At 50.2% G+C, this 15,621-nt stretch overlaps 1 protein-coding gene across 6 annotated transcripts in view; it reads right to left on the bottom strand.

Moving 5' to 3' along the window:
* Positions 1-15,621, bottom strand: part of MYO9A (myosin IXA) — a 1,236,948-nt gene that overhangs the window by 474,179 nt on the left and 747,148 nt on the right. For all 6 annotated transcript variants that reach the window (XM_085643964.1, XM_085643968.1, XM_085643966.1 and 3 more), the window contains one exon: positions 12,385-12,465. In XM_085643964.1, coding sequence (XP_085500090.1) covers positions 12,385-12,465 — 81 coding nt within the window. The remainder of the gene's footprint in view (positions 1-12,384; positions 12,466-15,621) is intronic.

Raw genomic sequence — 15,621 nt, 5'->3', positions numbered from 1 at the left:
ATATGCAGACTGTGTGCACCATGGAAGCCACACCACATACATTCAAGAGCACATTAAACGTAGCATCGACTGTCCACATACGTCGGTAGAACAGAATCATCTTGGTGAAAGGACATCGGCAGAAAATCGGATGGAACACAAAGCACGCTTTCATGAGAGTGAGAGAGAGTGAGTGTGTGTGAGAGAGAGAGAGAGACGGAATCTGAGGTTAAGAAAATTAAGACATTGCAGCAAGGAAAAACAGTGTTTCCGCCCTGTCTCATTATGCTACAATTTAGCTCATTTTCATTTTGTTTGGGAACAAGGGATACTCAGTGTAGGCCCAACACAAGTACAGTAGTATACACAATAGGTACCCACGGCACCTGTGTGAACAATAGTAGGACATAACATAAGTAAAAACAATGAACGACTCCAAATAGAGAGACTGTTAAAGATAACATCTGGCAGAAGTAAATAGCAGAGGGACCTAAGCCTCTGCACGTTAAGTGCGTACGAACAACGAGGTGCAAGAGAGTGTGCGCCATCAACACGTCTGGCGTAGGTCCAGCTGCCGAGAAGGAAACCAGGCAGGGAAGACTAAGACCATAGCACTTTCGAACACTCAAGATTGAAGAGTAGACAATACCAGAAAACAAACAAACACAGTAAACGCTGTGGCCCAAGGTGGGCCAGCAGGCACCCAGTGTCCGTCAACGTACCCAGTGTGTCTCAACGTACCGTGCCACAACTGGAATCTGAAGAGAAACTGTTCGTGAAGAAAAAGAGAACAACATGCTCTTAAGGGGCACTGGCTTACAGCGAAGACAGCCCACATAGGTAAATGCCAAGAAACACAGCTAAACGCGTGAAATGACAGCTAAAAGCATCAAAAGTAGTTATACATGAACACACGCCAAGACAAGCCAGTTGTGGCATAAGCCCAACAATCCTCTAGAGAGGTCTACATCCTCAGAAGCATGAGAGTACTACGGATATACCGTAAAAGGAAACGCATTGCGCAAATGCAAAAATGTAAACTACCAAACAAGCTACTCCACCCTTGTGGGCCTGCCCAGTTGAGAAGACCCACAAATCTGTAGTAGGAACCACAGCGAAACTCCCTAAAGGGTAGGAACATAACAATGCTAGGAGGACCGGATGGATCCATAGCAAGGACCTACACCACCCAGAAAAAACACTTCCTATGGCAAGGAGAACGGCTATACCATAGCCAACGAACACCCCACATAGGGTATGTCACATCCCTATAAAAAGCAAGGGGATATCTCTTCAGACATTAACAGCTGGCTAGCTTTACAATCCATCTGGGAAACAAGCTTGAACCCAGAGACTGATAGTACATAAGGAAACTAAAAGCAGTGTCAACACTGCAACCTTAGTAACAACACAATAAGTCTGCAACAAAAATGGGGTGGGGGGGCGACTAGAAGAATTGGCATTTACTGAAGCCCAGACATGAGGCACTGGACTGCTGAGTCAGCATGGCTGTCAAAAAGATGGACCCCATCAAGGGGCAAGTCTTTGAGTCTGTCCTGATCATTGTCAGGGAAACTGCCATCAAGCAGCCAAGCATGGTGTCGTAGAGCAACTGACATGGCCATAGCCCTACCCACAGAGTCCGTGGTGTCCATGGCCGTTTGAATACATAATTTGGCCAGCTCACAACCATCCTGAATGAGCTGAGTGAGGTCAGATTGAGGACCTTCCGGAACAGAGGGAAGGAGACGCTCAACCTAGTCCCAGAGGGCAAAAGTAACCCGTCCGAACACGCAGGATGTGTTCAAAGACCTGAGGGACTAGCTAGTGGACTCAAACAAGTGTTGACCACATGACTCCAACCATTGAGATTTCCTAGTCGGCAGAAGCATTGGAGGAGGCGAAGAACGTAGCGAAGCTGATGCTGCCTGAACAACGAACCCTTGAGCCTTAGGGTGTAGGGACAAACAGACATGATCATCCAGAGCCGGGTGATGGCGGCGTGCGATGGCACGCTCCACAGAGTCCCCCGAAGAGGGCCTCGCCCAAATCCCTAAAAGAATGTCGTATATTGACTCACCAAAAGGCAGAAAGGGTTCAACATTAGTGTTGTCCTGGTGGAGCAGATGCAACAAAGTATCTGAGGGAAGAGACACCAGAGGAGGCTGGAACTCCAAAATATCGGCAGCTTTGCGAATGACTCTCCCAAACGCTGCAGTGGCCTCCATTGCTTTTCTAGGTGGCAATAACAGGTCGTAGGTAGGGGGTGGTTGCAGGCTAACGTGCCCTCTAAGGTGCAAAGCACCCTCTGCCTGAGGCTGTCCAAGGGCTTGCAAGTGCTGAACTCCACAAGGCTTAGCAGAATGTTAAAGTAACACTGGGGAGTGCAAATCCCCAGTAGCCCCATCCTCCAAATGTAAAGGGATTGGGAAGGACGTCTCTGGCGTCGAACGACGTAAAGACGGTGCCGCACCGGCATTGACTATGTCAGACGGACGATCTGGTGAGCGGCATCAGGACGGCAATGAATCGACGTCGATTATGGCCAACGGCGGCTCCTTGCAGCGGCGCCAGGAAGGTGTCAAGTCAACGCTCACCGCGATGGCAGATTACGTGTGGGACGTCAAGCCAGAGACAATTCCCATGCTGCGGCCGGCCGGACCCCAATACGGGAAGCCGCACCGGGCTGTTACCTGGCGTCGCAGTGGGACTACAGCCAGACATCCTGATCGGAGTCCCTACCACCTCTGTGGGGCCCGAAGACACGCCAAGGAGAGGGGTCGACCCAAAGATGGCCTTCAAGGCCAGAAAATGTGCCTCTAGTTGGGTTCTAGTCGCCCCTGCACCGGGAAATGGAGGATATGCTGGGGTCGACTGTTGTGGAGCCGTGTACAGTAAAGACCCAGAGGAACAGGCACCAGGGTCACGACTAAGTGAAGCTGACTGCCTCCGTGACTTCTTCTTGTGCTTACCTGAAGAAGGCGAACGACGTCTACGGGAACGACTCCATGACCTGCACCGAACAGGAATCACAGCACGAGATGGAGACCGGCAAAGCCTGGACTCCAAACGGGACATATGGGCAGAAAACAATTTCATCTGTTGTTTCCTCAAGGACTTCGGCTTCAGCTTCAGCTTCCAACAGGCGTCGCACTCTTCGGAGTCGTGGTGCTCGCCCAAGCACCACATGCAAATCGCATGCAGATCCATTGCAGACATATGCCGCGAATAGGACAGGCACGCCTTAAAGCACAAAGGCATCGGCACACTGTCCCGGACGCGAAAAGGCGTCAACAAGGTCAGAAAACAAGAACAGACCAGAGGCACCTCTTATCCTGGATCCGCGTTGCAGCACGGAAAATAAGAAAACTGACGTCAGCGCACCAGGAGGGACTTATATGGCTCCACTGACATCGCATCCAAGGACGAGGTCAGGGCGTGCTGAGGTACTGCTGAAAAATCTTTGGATCCAGATTGGCGCCTGGATGATATTTTAAGTTAAGAATCTGCAGCTAGATGTCTCTGTCAGATCAATTGTTTTTCAAGCAAGCCTTTGTATCAACCAGAATCACTGAAAGGAATGAATGACGTAGGGGTCTGTAAAGGAGTCTATATTATCAAACAGGTCAATTTATAATGAGAGAATTTATTAGAATGCCTTCACTAGGAAAGTGCTGAACTAAGAAAGTTTAGGGGTGCAGATGATTGAAGGAGTGGCAGTCGTATGCCTTTAATGTTGACCAAAATTTTGTTTTTCGCTTTTATAATTAATATTGAAACACTTCACGTTCATTTAGATTATTTTGCAAATTTAAATTTAAAATGAGGAGACCTCTAATTAACCCGACATCTTCAAAAAAAACTGTCTTTCTTAAATATTTTAAAGTAATCAATGTTAAATGTTCTATTCGATCAATGATTGCCCAAGTGGTTAAAAAGCATTCGTTTTGAGAAGCTTGTTTGTTATAACCACCAAGGAACCCCCAATAAAGAAAGGAACAATATTTTGCAGACTAATCTCCCTGACCAATGCTACTTCCCATCGCTGACACTTATATGTTACCCTGAGCGAGAATGATAGACTAAAGGGGATTATTTGCACAGTAACACACCCACATGTTGTAGCATGAGATATTTGTGCAGATAAGTGTACCAGTGTGTCAGATAGGTCTAGTGAGCACTATACAAATACTTCAATATACTACCTCACATAATGTTTTCTTTCTAGTTTTACATCCTCAGATTGCATGCTATTTCAAGAAGTCACCAACCGCTATATTGTTTTCCATTCCTTTCTATGTAGTGGTCCTCCCCCATCCATTAATTGCATACTTCCTCTATGAGTACAGTTCATAGAAAAAGCACAACTATCTTCCTTATTTTCTATTACTGTATTTCTGCAAATTGCCCAGGCCTCATTTCTTAAATCACACCTAGTCTTTGAAAGCAATGCTAACTGCCTAACAATAGTTTTTCCATGTTATTCACCCAACCAACCATCTTCAAGAACTCACATACACCAACCACCATTAATTATCTCATATAATGTCTATTAATTGAATCTACCACAAAAAAACTGGAGTAGTCACGGGGCGTGGCCAACTGCAGAGGGAAATGGCCGCACTGTAGCGATGCTCCGGTGCGCCATTCCCGTAATATCCGATTAATTGCTGCCTGCCCTGGCCAACGTCGCCCTATCTACTGCCTAGAAACCAGCGACCGGGTGTCCAGAGACGGGACCCGATTTCTGCTCCTCAGAGGCGCCGGAGCGGGCTGCGGGCCTCCGGCGCGACCTGAGACGCCGGCGGAGCGGCGCGGACCCGACGCCTCCTTGGGCGCGCTAGCAAATCGATGCAGAGGACAGGGCGTGGGGCGTGTGCCGCATCGGCGGACGCCGGACAGCGACGTTTCATCTCCTGGAAGTGGAGGAGCCTGATTTTGCTGCCGCCGGTGAGATCGGGGGCCGGGGACGCCGGCGCTCCGCACCATGAACAAAATCAAGCGGTGGGTCCCGTGCGGGCCGTCGAGGGCGGCCTGGGGCCCTGTGGCAAGTGTGACGCTCTCACTTAGGGCGGGGGTGCCGCTACTGGAGCTAATCGACGCCGAGGTCGCGGTGTGGGGACACAGGTGGGAGATGGAGCCCCTGAACCATTCCTGCCAGCCGCTGAGGTCACCCATATAGTCGGCGCCCGGAGTGGTCACAACCGAATCCTGCCACACCGATCTACAGGACGCCTGGAATAGGGTGCGTGGGGGCCCTGAGGGGAGCGGTGCCCGCTGGGCGGGCCCCTTGCGGACTGGAGGAGGGGAGGACGCATGTCCCTGCTGCTGCGCCTCTCTCCGCATGGTAGGGCCACAACGCCATGGAATCAGATAGTGGCGAACTGCGCCGGACGACGGGTCCTGCTCCGGGCCCTCAGGGTGTGGACTTGTCCCCCCGTACTTTGTGCGACTGTCGGCGAGACTGCATTTACTCACCCATCCTGCCTATAACCGACTCCTGCTGCGTCCTTGGGCGCGTTGGGGGTGGGGGGAGCACCGGGCAGGCAAAAACCGACAGGCCGGTGCGGGCTGGCCCGCGGCAGACGGCGGCGAGTAGCCCGTGGGGCTCCCTTCGCTCTCTCCTCCCTGCACGATACGGACTGAGAAGCACGTCTACCGAGATGGCGACGGGCCGCGGTGGTCGCAACGCGGTCCAGGCCAAACTTGATAAATTTGCGTGGCAGGGGAGTCAGGAGTGGGAAAATTCTAATCCCAAAGCCCAGGGAGGTCGACCGGAGCCCACACTACAGGACATTCTCACGGCAATCACGACTGTGCGCACCTCCCTTGAAGCTAGCATAGCGTCTGTGACGACAGAGGTGTCCCTTCTACGGGCGGATATGCACAAAATGTCAGAGCGTGTGGGAGCAGTTGAGGTGACCACAAACAAACTCAAAACTGACTCTGATCTTCTCAAGCGCCATGTGTCTGAACTCCAAACGGCGCAAGAAGCACTAACGCTGCAACTCGATGACTATGAAGGCCGGATGAGACGCAATAACATCCGCATTCTAGGTGTGCCGGAACGAACGGAGGGGCTGGCGACCGACCTATATGTGGAGGATCTGATTCTCAAGCAGCTTCAGCCGAGAGGCCTCTCAAAAAGTTTCTCCATTGAGCGTGCCCACCGGGTCCCGGGGGGCCGTCCTCGGCCGGGGCTCCTCCCCGGCCAATTTTGGCGAGGGTGTTCAACTACCGCGATCGTTATACAATCCTACAAACAGCGAGGGCGGCCCCCCCGGTGGTCATTGATAACAGCAAGGTTACCTTTTTTCCGGACTTCACGGTGCGGGTCCAGAAGCTGAGGCGTAGTTTCCTTGAGGTGAAGCGGGCCTTAAGGGAGCAGGAGATAAAATTCGCCATGGTGTTTCCAGCTAAGCTTCGTATTGAATCAGAAGGGAAGCTTTGGTTCTTCACCCGGCCGGAGGAGGCCTGGGAGTGGCTATATGGCTGGTGATCGGTTGGCAGGGGTACCCGCAGGCCCGGGGGGGACGTTGGAAGACCCCAGGGGCGCGGCCACGAACCGAGGACGCTGACACAGGACGACTCAACGACCTGCACCCCTGAGGGGTGATGGACTCGGAACAGCAAGTATTTCACTCATCTAAATAGATTGAGGTTCCCTCTCACCCTCTATTCACACACAAGGACTGTATTTGAGAAGCTCTTGATTTCTTCCTTCTTTCCTCGGGGGGATACTTCAGCTGTGTTACGAACTTGGGGTTTTGGGGGAGGGGGGGTGACCATTATGGTGGAACAGATTGTAGCAGCAGAACTATTGGCCGACCGGCAGACCAAGAGGGGAGGCTATAGGGTCGCGACATACCTTACTATAAGAGGGCTGATGGGTCGGGGCGGGCACTGTCTTCCCCTTTTGATGCTTTAGGGAATAGGGTTGGTTCTTGTTTCTTGAAATGTTTGGGGTGGGCGACAGGCACTCCGCAAGTTGGGGGTGGCGGGCAGTTTTAAGTCCGGTATGCAGGGAAGCAGGGAGGTGAGTGGTAGTTGGGGAGGTGGGTTGGGTGGGGTGTTGGTGCTAGGCAAGGTTAAAGTTTATTGCTGTATTTTGTTATATGTCGGTGCTCGATTGTGTTTATCGCTCACACACTCGAAACGGTCTCAATAGCTCTAGCGCTCACAAACTCCATATCGGTGGACTCTGGCCCTGGCGCAGGGATCTCGGGGGGTGGGGGGGGTGGGGGGGGGGGGGGGGGAAGGGGGGGAGGGGGGTGATGCCCGGGGGACGTCACATGAATATGGCTACAGGTGTGTACACCTGATCATCCCTCGACCCCCATGATGGATAAGGCCGATACGCTCAAACTGGCAACCTGGAATTTTAATGGTCTTGGGGATAAAATGAAGCGGGGCATCGTATTGCAGTATTTCCAACAGCAGGGGCTTGATGTAGTTATGCTACAGGAGACGCACCTCATTGGCAACACCTGTGGAGCCTTAAATAGGAAAGGATACCGGCTTCTGGTCCACTCCGGCTTTACCTCGGGCTCCAGGGGAGTGGGAATCCTTCTCCGTAAGAACTGTCCATACATTGTCCATGATTCCTGGACGGACGCACAGGGCAGATACGCGGCGGTCACTGGTATATGGGAGGGGAGGGTTGTCAATATCGTTTCTGTGTATGCCCCTCTGGGGTTGCAGAGACGGACATTACGAGCGGTGGGGGCCTTGCTGTTGGAGCTTCCCATGGGGACATTGGTGATGGGTGGGGACTTCAACTTGGCCATGGATGGGTCGCGTGACCGACTGCCACCTCGGGGGGGATCCCCCGCGAGGCTCACAACTGCTCGAATTCACTAACGCCTTGGGGGTGGTTGATATTTGGCGATGGCACAACCCTATTCACACACACTATACGTTTCAGTCAGGGGTACATGGTAGCCAATCCCGTATTGATCACCTATTTACACATGCCCAAGACATACACTCCTTTGTGGGAGCCGCCTGCCTTGCTCGTGAGATCTCAGATCATTCCCCAGTCCAGACATCTTTCACGCTACGTAGAGTTAGAAGCCGGGACACCCTCGCTGTGCAGCCATGGACACTAAGGGTCCCCCACATTAAGGACGCATTGCGCAAGGACGCTGAACACTATTTTGTGGAAAACGTGGGAACAGTTGCCTCGGCGTCGACTCTATGGGGCGCGTTTGGAGCCGTAATAAAAGGTAGCGCCCTTTCGTTGGTGGTGGGGTACCGAACTGAGAGGTCTAAAAGAGCAGGCGAGATGGAGGCAGAACTGTTCACGCTCGAGGCGTCCGCCGCGGTCGATGCTGACCGCGAGGTGCAGCATAATCTCAAAGTCAAGAGGCAAGATTACAAACAGTTGCTTTTAGAAGAGGCCACAATGCGCGTGCTTTCTTCAAGACATAGGATATATGAACATGGGGAGCGTACTGGCAAACTCCTGGCATGGCTGGAGTGTAAGGAGCAGGCCGCCCGGTGGGTTCGTGTCATAGTATCCCCAGATGGTACATGCCTTACAGATCCCCAGCTCATCGCAGACACTTTCGCGTCTTATTTTAGAGAGGTCTACGCCGCGTCGCCGACTTCTCAAGCGCCACTGTCTAATGAGCTGCTGGCCACCATGGGTATTACTAGCATCTCTCAGCATGACCGGGAAGCGCTGGAGGTGGATTTCACTGTGACCGAGATCCAAAAGGCTATCTCCGGAGTCCGCTCTGGCAAGGCTATGGGCCCAAACGGGCTCCCCATTGAACTTATTAAGTCCATGTCTGCACTGTTGGCCCCCCATCTGCTTAACCTCTATCAGGAGTGTTTCGAATCAGGAAGTCTCCCGGCTGACGTTCGACATGCCGCCATCGTGGTTATCCATAAACCCGACAAACCGGTGGAAGACTGTAAATCCTATCGCCCTATCTCCCTGCTCACAGTTGAGGCTAAAATCTTGGCTAAACTCCTGGCAAATCGAATTCTGCCGTATCTCCCGGAATTAATCCACCCCGACCAATCCGGTTTCATGCCGGGCAGAAATACGGCCCGTAATTTACAGAGGGTGAATGGGGTCCTTGGTAGACTTACTACTATCGAAGAAGACGCGATTCTTCTATCTTTAGACGCCAGAATGGCGTTTGACACTATTGAATGGGATTACCTATTTGCAGTGTTGGCGCGCATGGGGTTCGGTCCCAAATTGGTGAAATGGATCAGACTATTATACACGCAGCCTACTGCGCACGTCACGGTGAACAACCATAGATCGGCCACATTCGCACTGCACCGAGGCACGAGACAGGGGTGCCCCCTGTCTCCCCTGATTTTCGCTCTGGCTTTGGAGCCATTGGCGGTTTGGGTCAGGGGGGATCCGGAGATTCGTGGGCTTAGGTGGACGGCGGACCACTAGGACCGCATTTCCTTATACGCCGATGTATCTGGCATCCCCCGCGCGGTTGATAAGGCGGGTGCTGCATATTTTTCATATCTTTGGCTCTCATTCGGGCTACAGTATAAATTGGTCTAAGTCCCAAATGTTCGCGTTACGGGGTGCTCCTCCTGCCAGCCCGAGGGGCTATGAGATACCGGTCGCGAGATGCGGCTTCCGCTATCTGGGTGTATTTGTCACCCCTGAAGCTGATCTCTTCCACGAACACAATTTGGTCGAGCCTCTCCAACGTCTTAAGTCTGATGCCCTTCATTGGAGATCGCTCCCCCTCACACTCCTGGGACGGGCGTCCCTGTTCAAGATGTTAGCTCTGCCGCGCTTTTTATATGCATTACAAAACACCCCGACACGTATTCCTGAGTCCTACTTCGCCCAGATTGACGGTGTTCTCCGGGGCCTCCTATGGGAAGACAGAGCCCCACGCATCTCGTTATCCAAGCTCACGATGGGTTGGTACGATGGGGGAATAGGGTTGCAAAATTTACAACTCTACTATCAGGCCTCTCAATTAGTAGCCATTAACTGCTGGGTGTTTGGCCGATATGATGACCCCAGCTTCCGAACTGATCACTGGCTCATGGGGAAAGGTGGTTACAATAGGGCGCTGTACACGAGTCCCCGCAAACTGCAGCTAACTGGCCCCACCGCACGCACGGTGGAGACCTGGCATAAAGCTACACGACAAATGGGGTGGTCCAATCGCATGACTAAGGCGACACCACTTTGGGAGCCTGATAGGCTGGGTCGACTCAGTCAATGCCCCGGGTTTGATAAATGCGACACAATAGGTATTTCAACGGTTGGGGATGTGTGGGTGGCGGGGAGGATGGCTTCCTTTGGTGAACTCCAGAACAAATTGCAGCTTGCGCCCTCGGAGGCATTTCGGTACCTTCAAATTAGGCACGCCATTTCGACAGCGATACCGAGTGGAACCATTCTTCCAGACTCATCTCCCCTGGAAGATAGGTTGCTACTGGACCCCATGGACCGCAAGGCCATCTCATTCACGTACAAAAAACTTATTAATAACCGCCCTGATCCTATGCAGAAGTTGAAAGGGGGGTGGGAAATGGACCTGGGCATCCTGGAGGAGGAAGATTGGCATGACGCATTGGCCTCACCTAGGGAAGTAGCTGTTCCCATGCGGCTCCGGCTGGTCCAGCTGAAGATCCTCCATAGAGTCTACTTTGACGCCAAGTTCTTGCACCGGCTGGGTAGACGTCCGGACACGCTCTGCCTGCGTCATTGTAATCTAGTTGGTACCTTTTTCCACATCATATGGGAATGCCCACACATACAACACTATTGGGATGCAGTCACTCGTCAAATGTCGAGAGAGTGCGATAAATCGCTACGGAAGTCCCTCCGGCTCTGCCTGCTGAATATATGGCCGGAAACTGACCTCTCCCTGGCAGAACAGGCATGGGCTACAATGGGCTTTGCTATCGCAAAACGTAACATTGCACAGAAGTGGGGGGTCGATGGGGCCCCGGTGGTACGAGTATGGGCAAATGATATGGACGCTGCTATGATCGCTGAAAAAACGGTATACAAGGGGCGGGGCTGCCCTGGGAAGTGGGACCACCGGTGGGGCAAGTGGAACAGATACCGAGGTGGGATTTGTGTCTCCCCTACGATAGAGCTGCGGCGCGAGCGGTTGAGGAGGTTGGACCAGTTGGCGGCTGAGGTTGTGGCTTCACCCACTCCAGAGTAGAAATTTACCGTACACAGCCCAAACAAATTTATGTTGTCTCTGTCCTGACGCCCTCCCATAGTAAAGTGCCCCGGGGGCTGTGGGCTGGGGCCAGAGGGTCTACAGAGTTTGATAACGGGTGGGAAATGTATGGCATATAGAGCGCTGATCACAATGTGTGGGTATTGAATTCAAAATGATGATTCATGTAATGTGCCGACATTATTTTTTTTTTTTTATAATAAAAATTGTTTAAAAAAAAAAAAAAAAAAACTGGAGTAAATGCATGGAATGTTTTTGGAGTCCACAAGACTAATACCAATGATCAACAATAACTAATAACCACCTAACCAACTTTGAACCTTTGATTTCGGAGTAGCATGCACTCATCACAAAACACTTCAACAACTTGGCAATTACAATGCACTATAAGGTATTACAAAAACAATTAAGAATATTACTTTGGCTTTCCAAATTCTAGTCTCTTCAGGGAACTGAAGCACTGAAGATTACTTTCAGCTGCACAAAGTACAGCACAAACCACTTCCATTGATAATATCCATCATTAGTTGGTGGCTACTTGAATGGTTAGTAATCACCCATTGACCTCTTTGCGAGTACATTTTTAACTGCGGGTCTTGCCATGTGTATGGTATTACTATTATTATCGGGAATTCCCTTGGAGGAGTTCAGATTCCTAATCCAATTATGTACTGGACAAATGAATATAGACTCTTTAATTTAAAGGAAGCCTCTAATGGAATCACTGAAAATGTACACAGTCAGCAATGGGAACTGCCCACCTTTACTATTCTTAGCGATGCAAATGTCACGAGGGTTGGTGGCTCACCCTGATTACATTCATTGTGCATGCAACAGCAGCCAAATCACCATAGAGAGCCTGAATATCTAGCTCCATTTCTATTTACTGCTTAGTTAATCAAAGTAGTTTGGGGCAACAAGGTTAAACTTAAGCCACAATGCTCACCCATGAATTATCCTTTTCTTTTGAGGAATAACACACAGAATTTGGTAAGTTGAGTCCTGGGTGGAAGTGTATAGGACTGCATTTAAAATACATGTGCTTTTTTAAACCTTCTATTGAGATTTAAATATATATATATATATATATATATAGGTGGGATAATTCTAATGTCTAGAACTATCAATCAAGATCCAAAGCTTCAAGGATATGATATGAATTGTTAAACGTGTTACTTATTGGAAGTATACTAATGTGCGCAGCCATCACCTTTTCAGCATTGGAACGGATGCATTTGACAAAATATGGCTCGGCTTGGCCAAGAGTATCCATCAGCTTGTTCAGAGAGGCCTGCAATAGAAAGAGACGGGCAGATTAATTTCGAAATGGTCTTGGTTTTTCAAAGACTTCAACATAATTTTAACAAAATCCTATCCAGATTCTGTTGGAATAGTAAAGATGAGCAGGGGCCTCACACCCCCAAAACAAAGAAGGACTGAAGTTTCCAAACTTGTATGTATACTCTGAAGCTATTATAGCAATCATGGTCCACCAATGCTCAAAGCTCCTTCTTGAACCCAAACCTTACCTATCAACAGGTTGCCCTAGAATTTCATTTGGCCATGCATTCCCATTCGAACCAGGCTATTAAGGAGTCCGTAAGGGAGGCCTCTCCAAATCCCACGAAACAGGCACAAACAAAATAGTACTCTATAAAGTTACGAAAAAAACAACACTTTGGTCAATCAATCAGGATTTATAAAACGTGACTAATCACCCAATAGGGTACCCAGGAACTAGCAGGTCTGGAGGCTCAGTCAAACATCCAGGTCTTAAAGGCCCTTTGTAATTCTGTAAATAATGTGATGGTCCGGAGGTATGTGGGGAAGCTGTTCCAGGTGTTTGCTGCGATGTGAGAGAAGGAGGATTGCCCACTTCTGCTTCAGAAGATACAAGAGTGTGGGGAAATGATAGGGAAGTGGACTGTAGTCTTCTCGACGGTTGGTGGAAGTTTAGGCGGTGGTTAATGTAGCCGTGTCCTTGGTTGTGCTGTGTAGAAAGAACCTTGTTTTCGTAAGCGAACAGCTTGAATTTTCATCTCTTCAGTATGGGGAGCCAGTGAAGTTGCCTGAGGTGGGATGCGATGTGGGTTCATCGGGGAAGGTCAAGGACGAGTCTGGCTGCAGCATTCTGTATGGTTTGAAGTCTTTGTAGGAGGTGTGCAGCGATTCCTACGTAGAAAGCGTTGCTCAAGTCCAGTTGGTTGGTAATGCGGGCCTGTGTCATGGTGTGTCCTGTGTGCGGGGTAGACAATAAAAGATTTTACATAGCATGCGCAGAGTGAGAAAGCAGGCAGATTCAGCTTTTGAGTCAGTATAGAGGACGGAGTATACGGCCTTATTGATTTCATCTTGGGGCAAACCCATGAACTGGTGCGAGAGTAGGGTGAATGAACGAGGGGGCAGCGGCAGGTCGCGTCTGTGCAGATGATGTGTGTGGGGGCAGGTAGAAAGGCCAGCAGTACTGTGGTGGAGGGGCGCCCTTGGGTGTATACAGCGGGTAAGCTCAAATGCAGAGGTCCACATCTCAGAGGTGATGGATCATTTGAACGGCACGCTTTAGTCACGGGGTGTGGGGGAAGGTCGTTGCCCACCCTTTATAGAAAGCGTGAAAGGAGGGTACCCCATTGAAGGGAGATAGGCCATTTGAGTCGGTTGCATACTTCCTCATAGCAGAGGGCATCCTCCTCGGCTGCCCCCCACTTGTGCACTGCCATGTGCCATGCCACCACTGGTGGGGCTGTTGGGGAGCGTCATTGAAGGATGAGCGCACGTTTGGCATGGAGGAGTACCAGAAATGCGAAGCAGGCTCGTACATTGTGCTCCTTTCAGCATTTGAAAATCCCTTAGGTGCATGCTTCCCGGGTGTGTATGTCCGGTAGTTCTGTGACCCCCGTAAGGTGTTGTGTACAGACCTCCAGTAACCGTGTAAGGAGGGACAGGACCCTATCATATGGGCATGGTCTGTGCCTGGGGGCTAGCAGCTTGGGCAGCCCACTCGTGTGCCAGGTAAATAGCGGTTTAATTGAGCTGGGGTAAGTTATGATCTGTGGAGTATAAGAATCTGTATATTTTTAAAACAGGAATTAGGGGATACCTGCTGGGGGAATTTTAAAGCCCATGCCCATTCCTTATTGTGGAGAACTCATCCAAAATTGTCCACTTCTGTCTAAGCACATCAAGGGAAGCTATTGTCAGTTCGCGAATGACATTGTGTAACCACGTGATAAGGTAACGGCCGCCACCCATGGTAAGTATGGTTTGCAATACTGGGAGTGTAGCAGGTTCCACTTCTGTGGAATTCAAGTGGATGTGGCATGTGTTGGTGAGTTGCCTATATAGGAGGAATTGCCCTGGCGGGAAGCTGTAGTCTGCAGCCAGATGGTCGAATGAGAGAAACGACCATCTAAGGTCTCATCAGGGGCAGCGCAGGGGCATATGCCGGCATTTCCCATGAGAGGCAATGGACACAAACCATAAATGTCGGGCCACCGCTACCTGTAATGGCCAGCGGGATGGGAGAAGGACATTCTGAAGGAGAAGGCCTCAGACTGTTGACACTGACAGGATTCCTCGTTCACTGCATGTCTCACCCAAATAGCACCTGGCACTCCAGTGAGATATCCATTTTAGTTGGGCTGCTATAAAGTATTTCTTGAAAGATGGGGCACCCAGCCCTTCTCGGTCCATCGGTATCTGCAGTTTGTGGCACTGATTATTACACCAGATGAGGGTGTTCAATAGGGAAGCCAGTTCAGTTTTTTTTCAAATCTCTTTTTTTATTGAGTCATCAGATAATGTAATCATACATATTACAAAGAAAATAAAGTATACATTAATCAGTATATCGGTTTCTAATCAGGTGACTACTATATAACATTTATAAAGCAAGAAAATAAATAATTCGGGTCTGTGAACGACAGTCCCTAACATCCGTAACATCTGTTTCTTATACTGCATAGCAAAACACTGGTCAAGCCCATCAAACCCCTCCATATACATCATATCTGATGTAACTACATTACTGTCCTGTGATATATCTCTATATGGATTCGGTTTCTGCAGGTTGTGGTGGAGGCGGTTGCAATAGGAGACCCCTAAAATCCGCCCATCGTTTCCATATTTTAAAGTGCTTCTGCAGGCACCCCGTGCTTTAAAAATAGGCTGCCCCATACACCAATGGGAATCCAGTTCTTTCAAAAAAAGGAAAGCAGTGAAATAACAATCTGTGATTTCATGGTGAGCATGTTGTCAATGATGATTCCGAATTTCCTGGTGAGGTCGGAGAGAGAATGTGCGGGTCCCTAGGTCTGATGGCCACCAGGTGTCGTTCCATGTGTTGCTGTCGAAGATCAGTACTTCTGTCCTTTGCGTGTTCAGATGCAGGCAGTTCTTAATCCACTCGACGACGCTTGTAAATTCATCTGTGGACGTTGGTCCTGGTGGT

This window comes from Triturus cristatus, chromosome 3_1 (assembly GCF_964204655.1).
Source record: "Triturus cristatus chromosome 3_1, aTriCri1.1, whole genome shotgun sequence".
In the NCBI taxonomy this organism is placed as follows: Eukaryota; Metazoa; Chordata; class Amphibia; order Caudata; family Salamandridae; genus Triturus; species Triturus cristatus.
The sequence above is the reverse complement of the archived record's forward strand: the minus strand, read 5'-3'. Positions and strand labels throughout refer to the sequence as shown.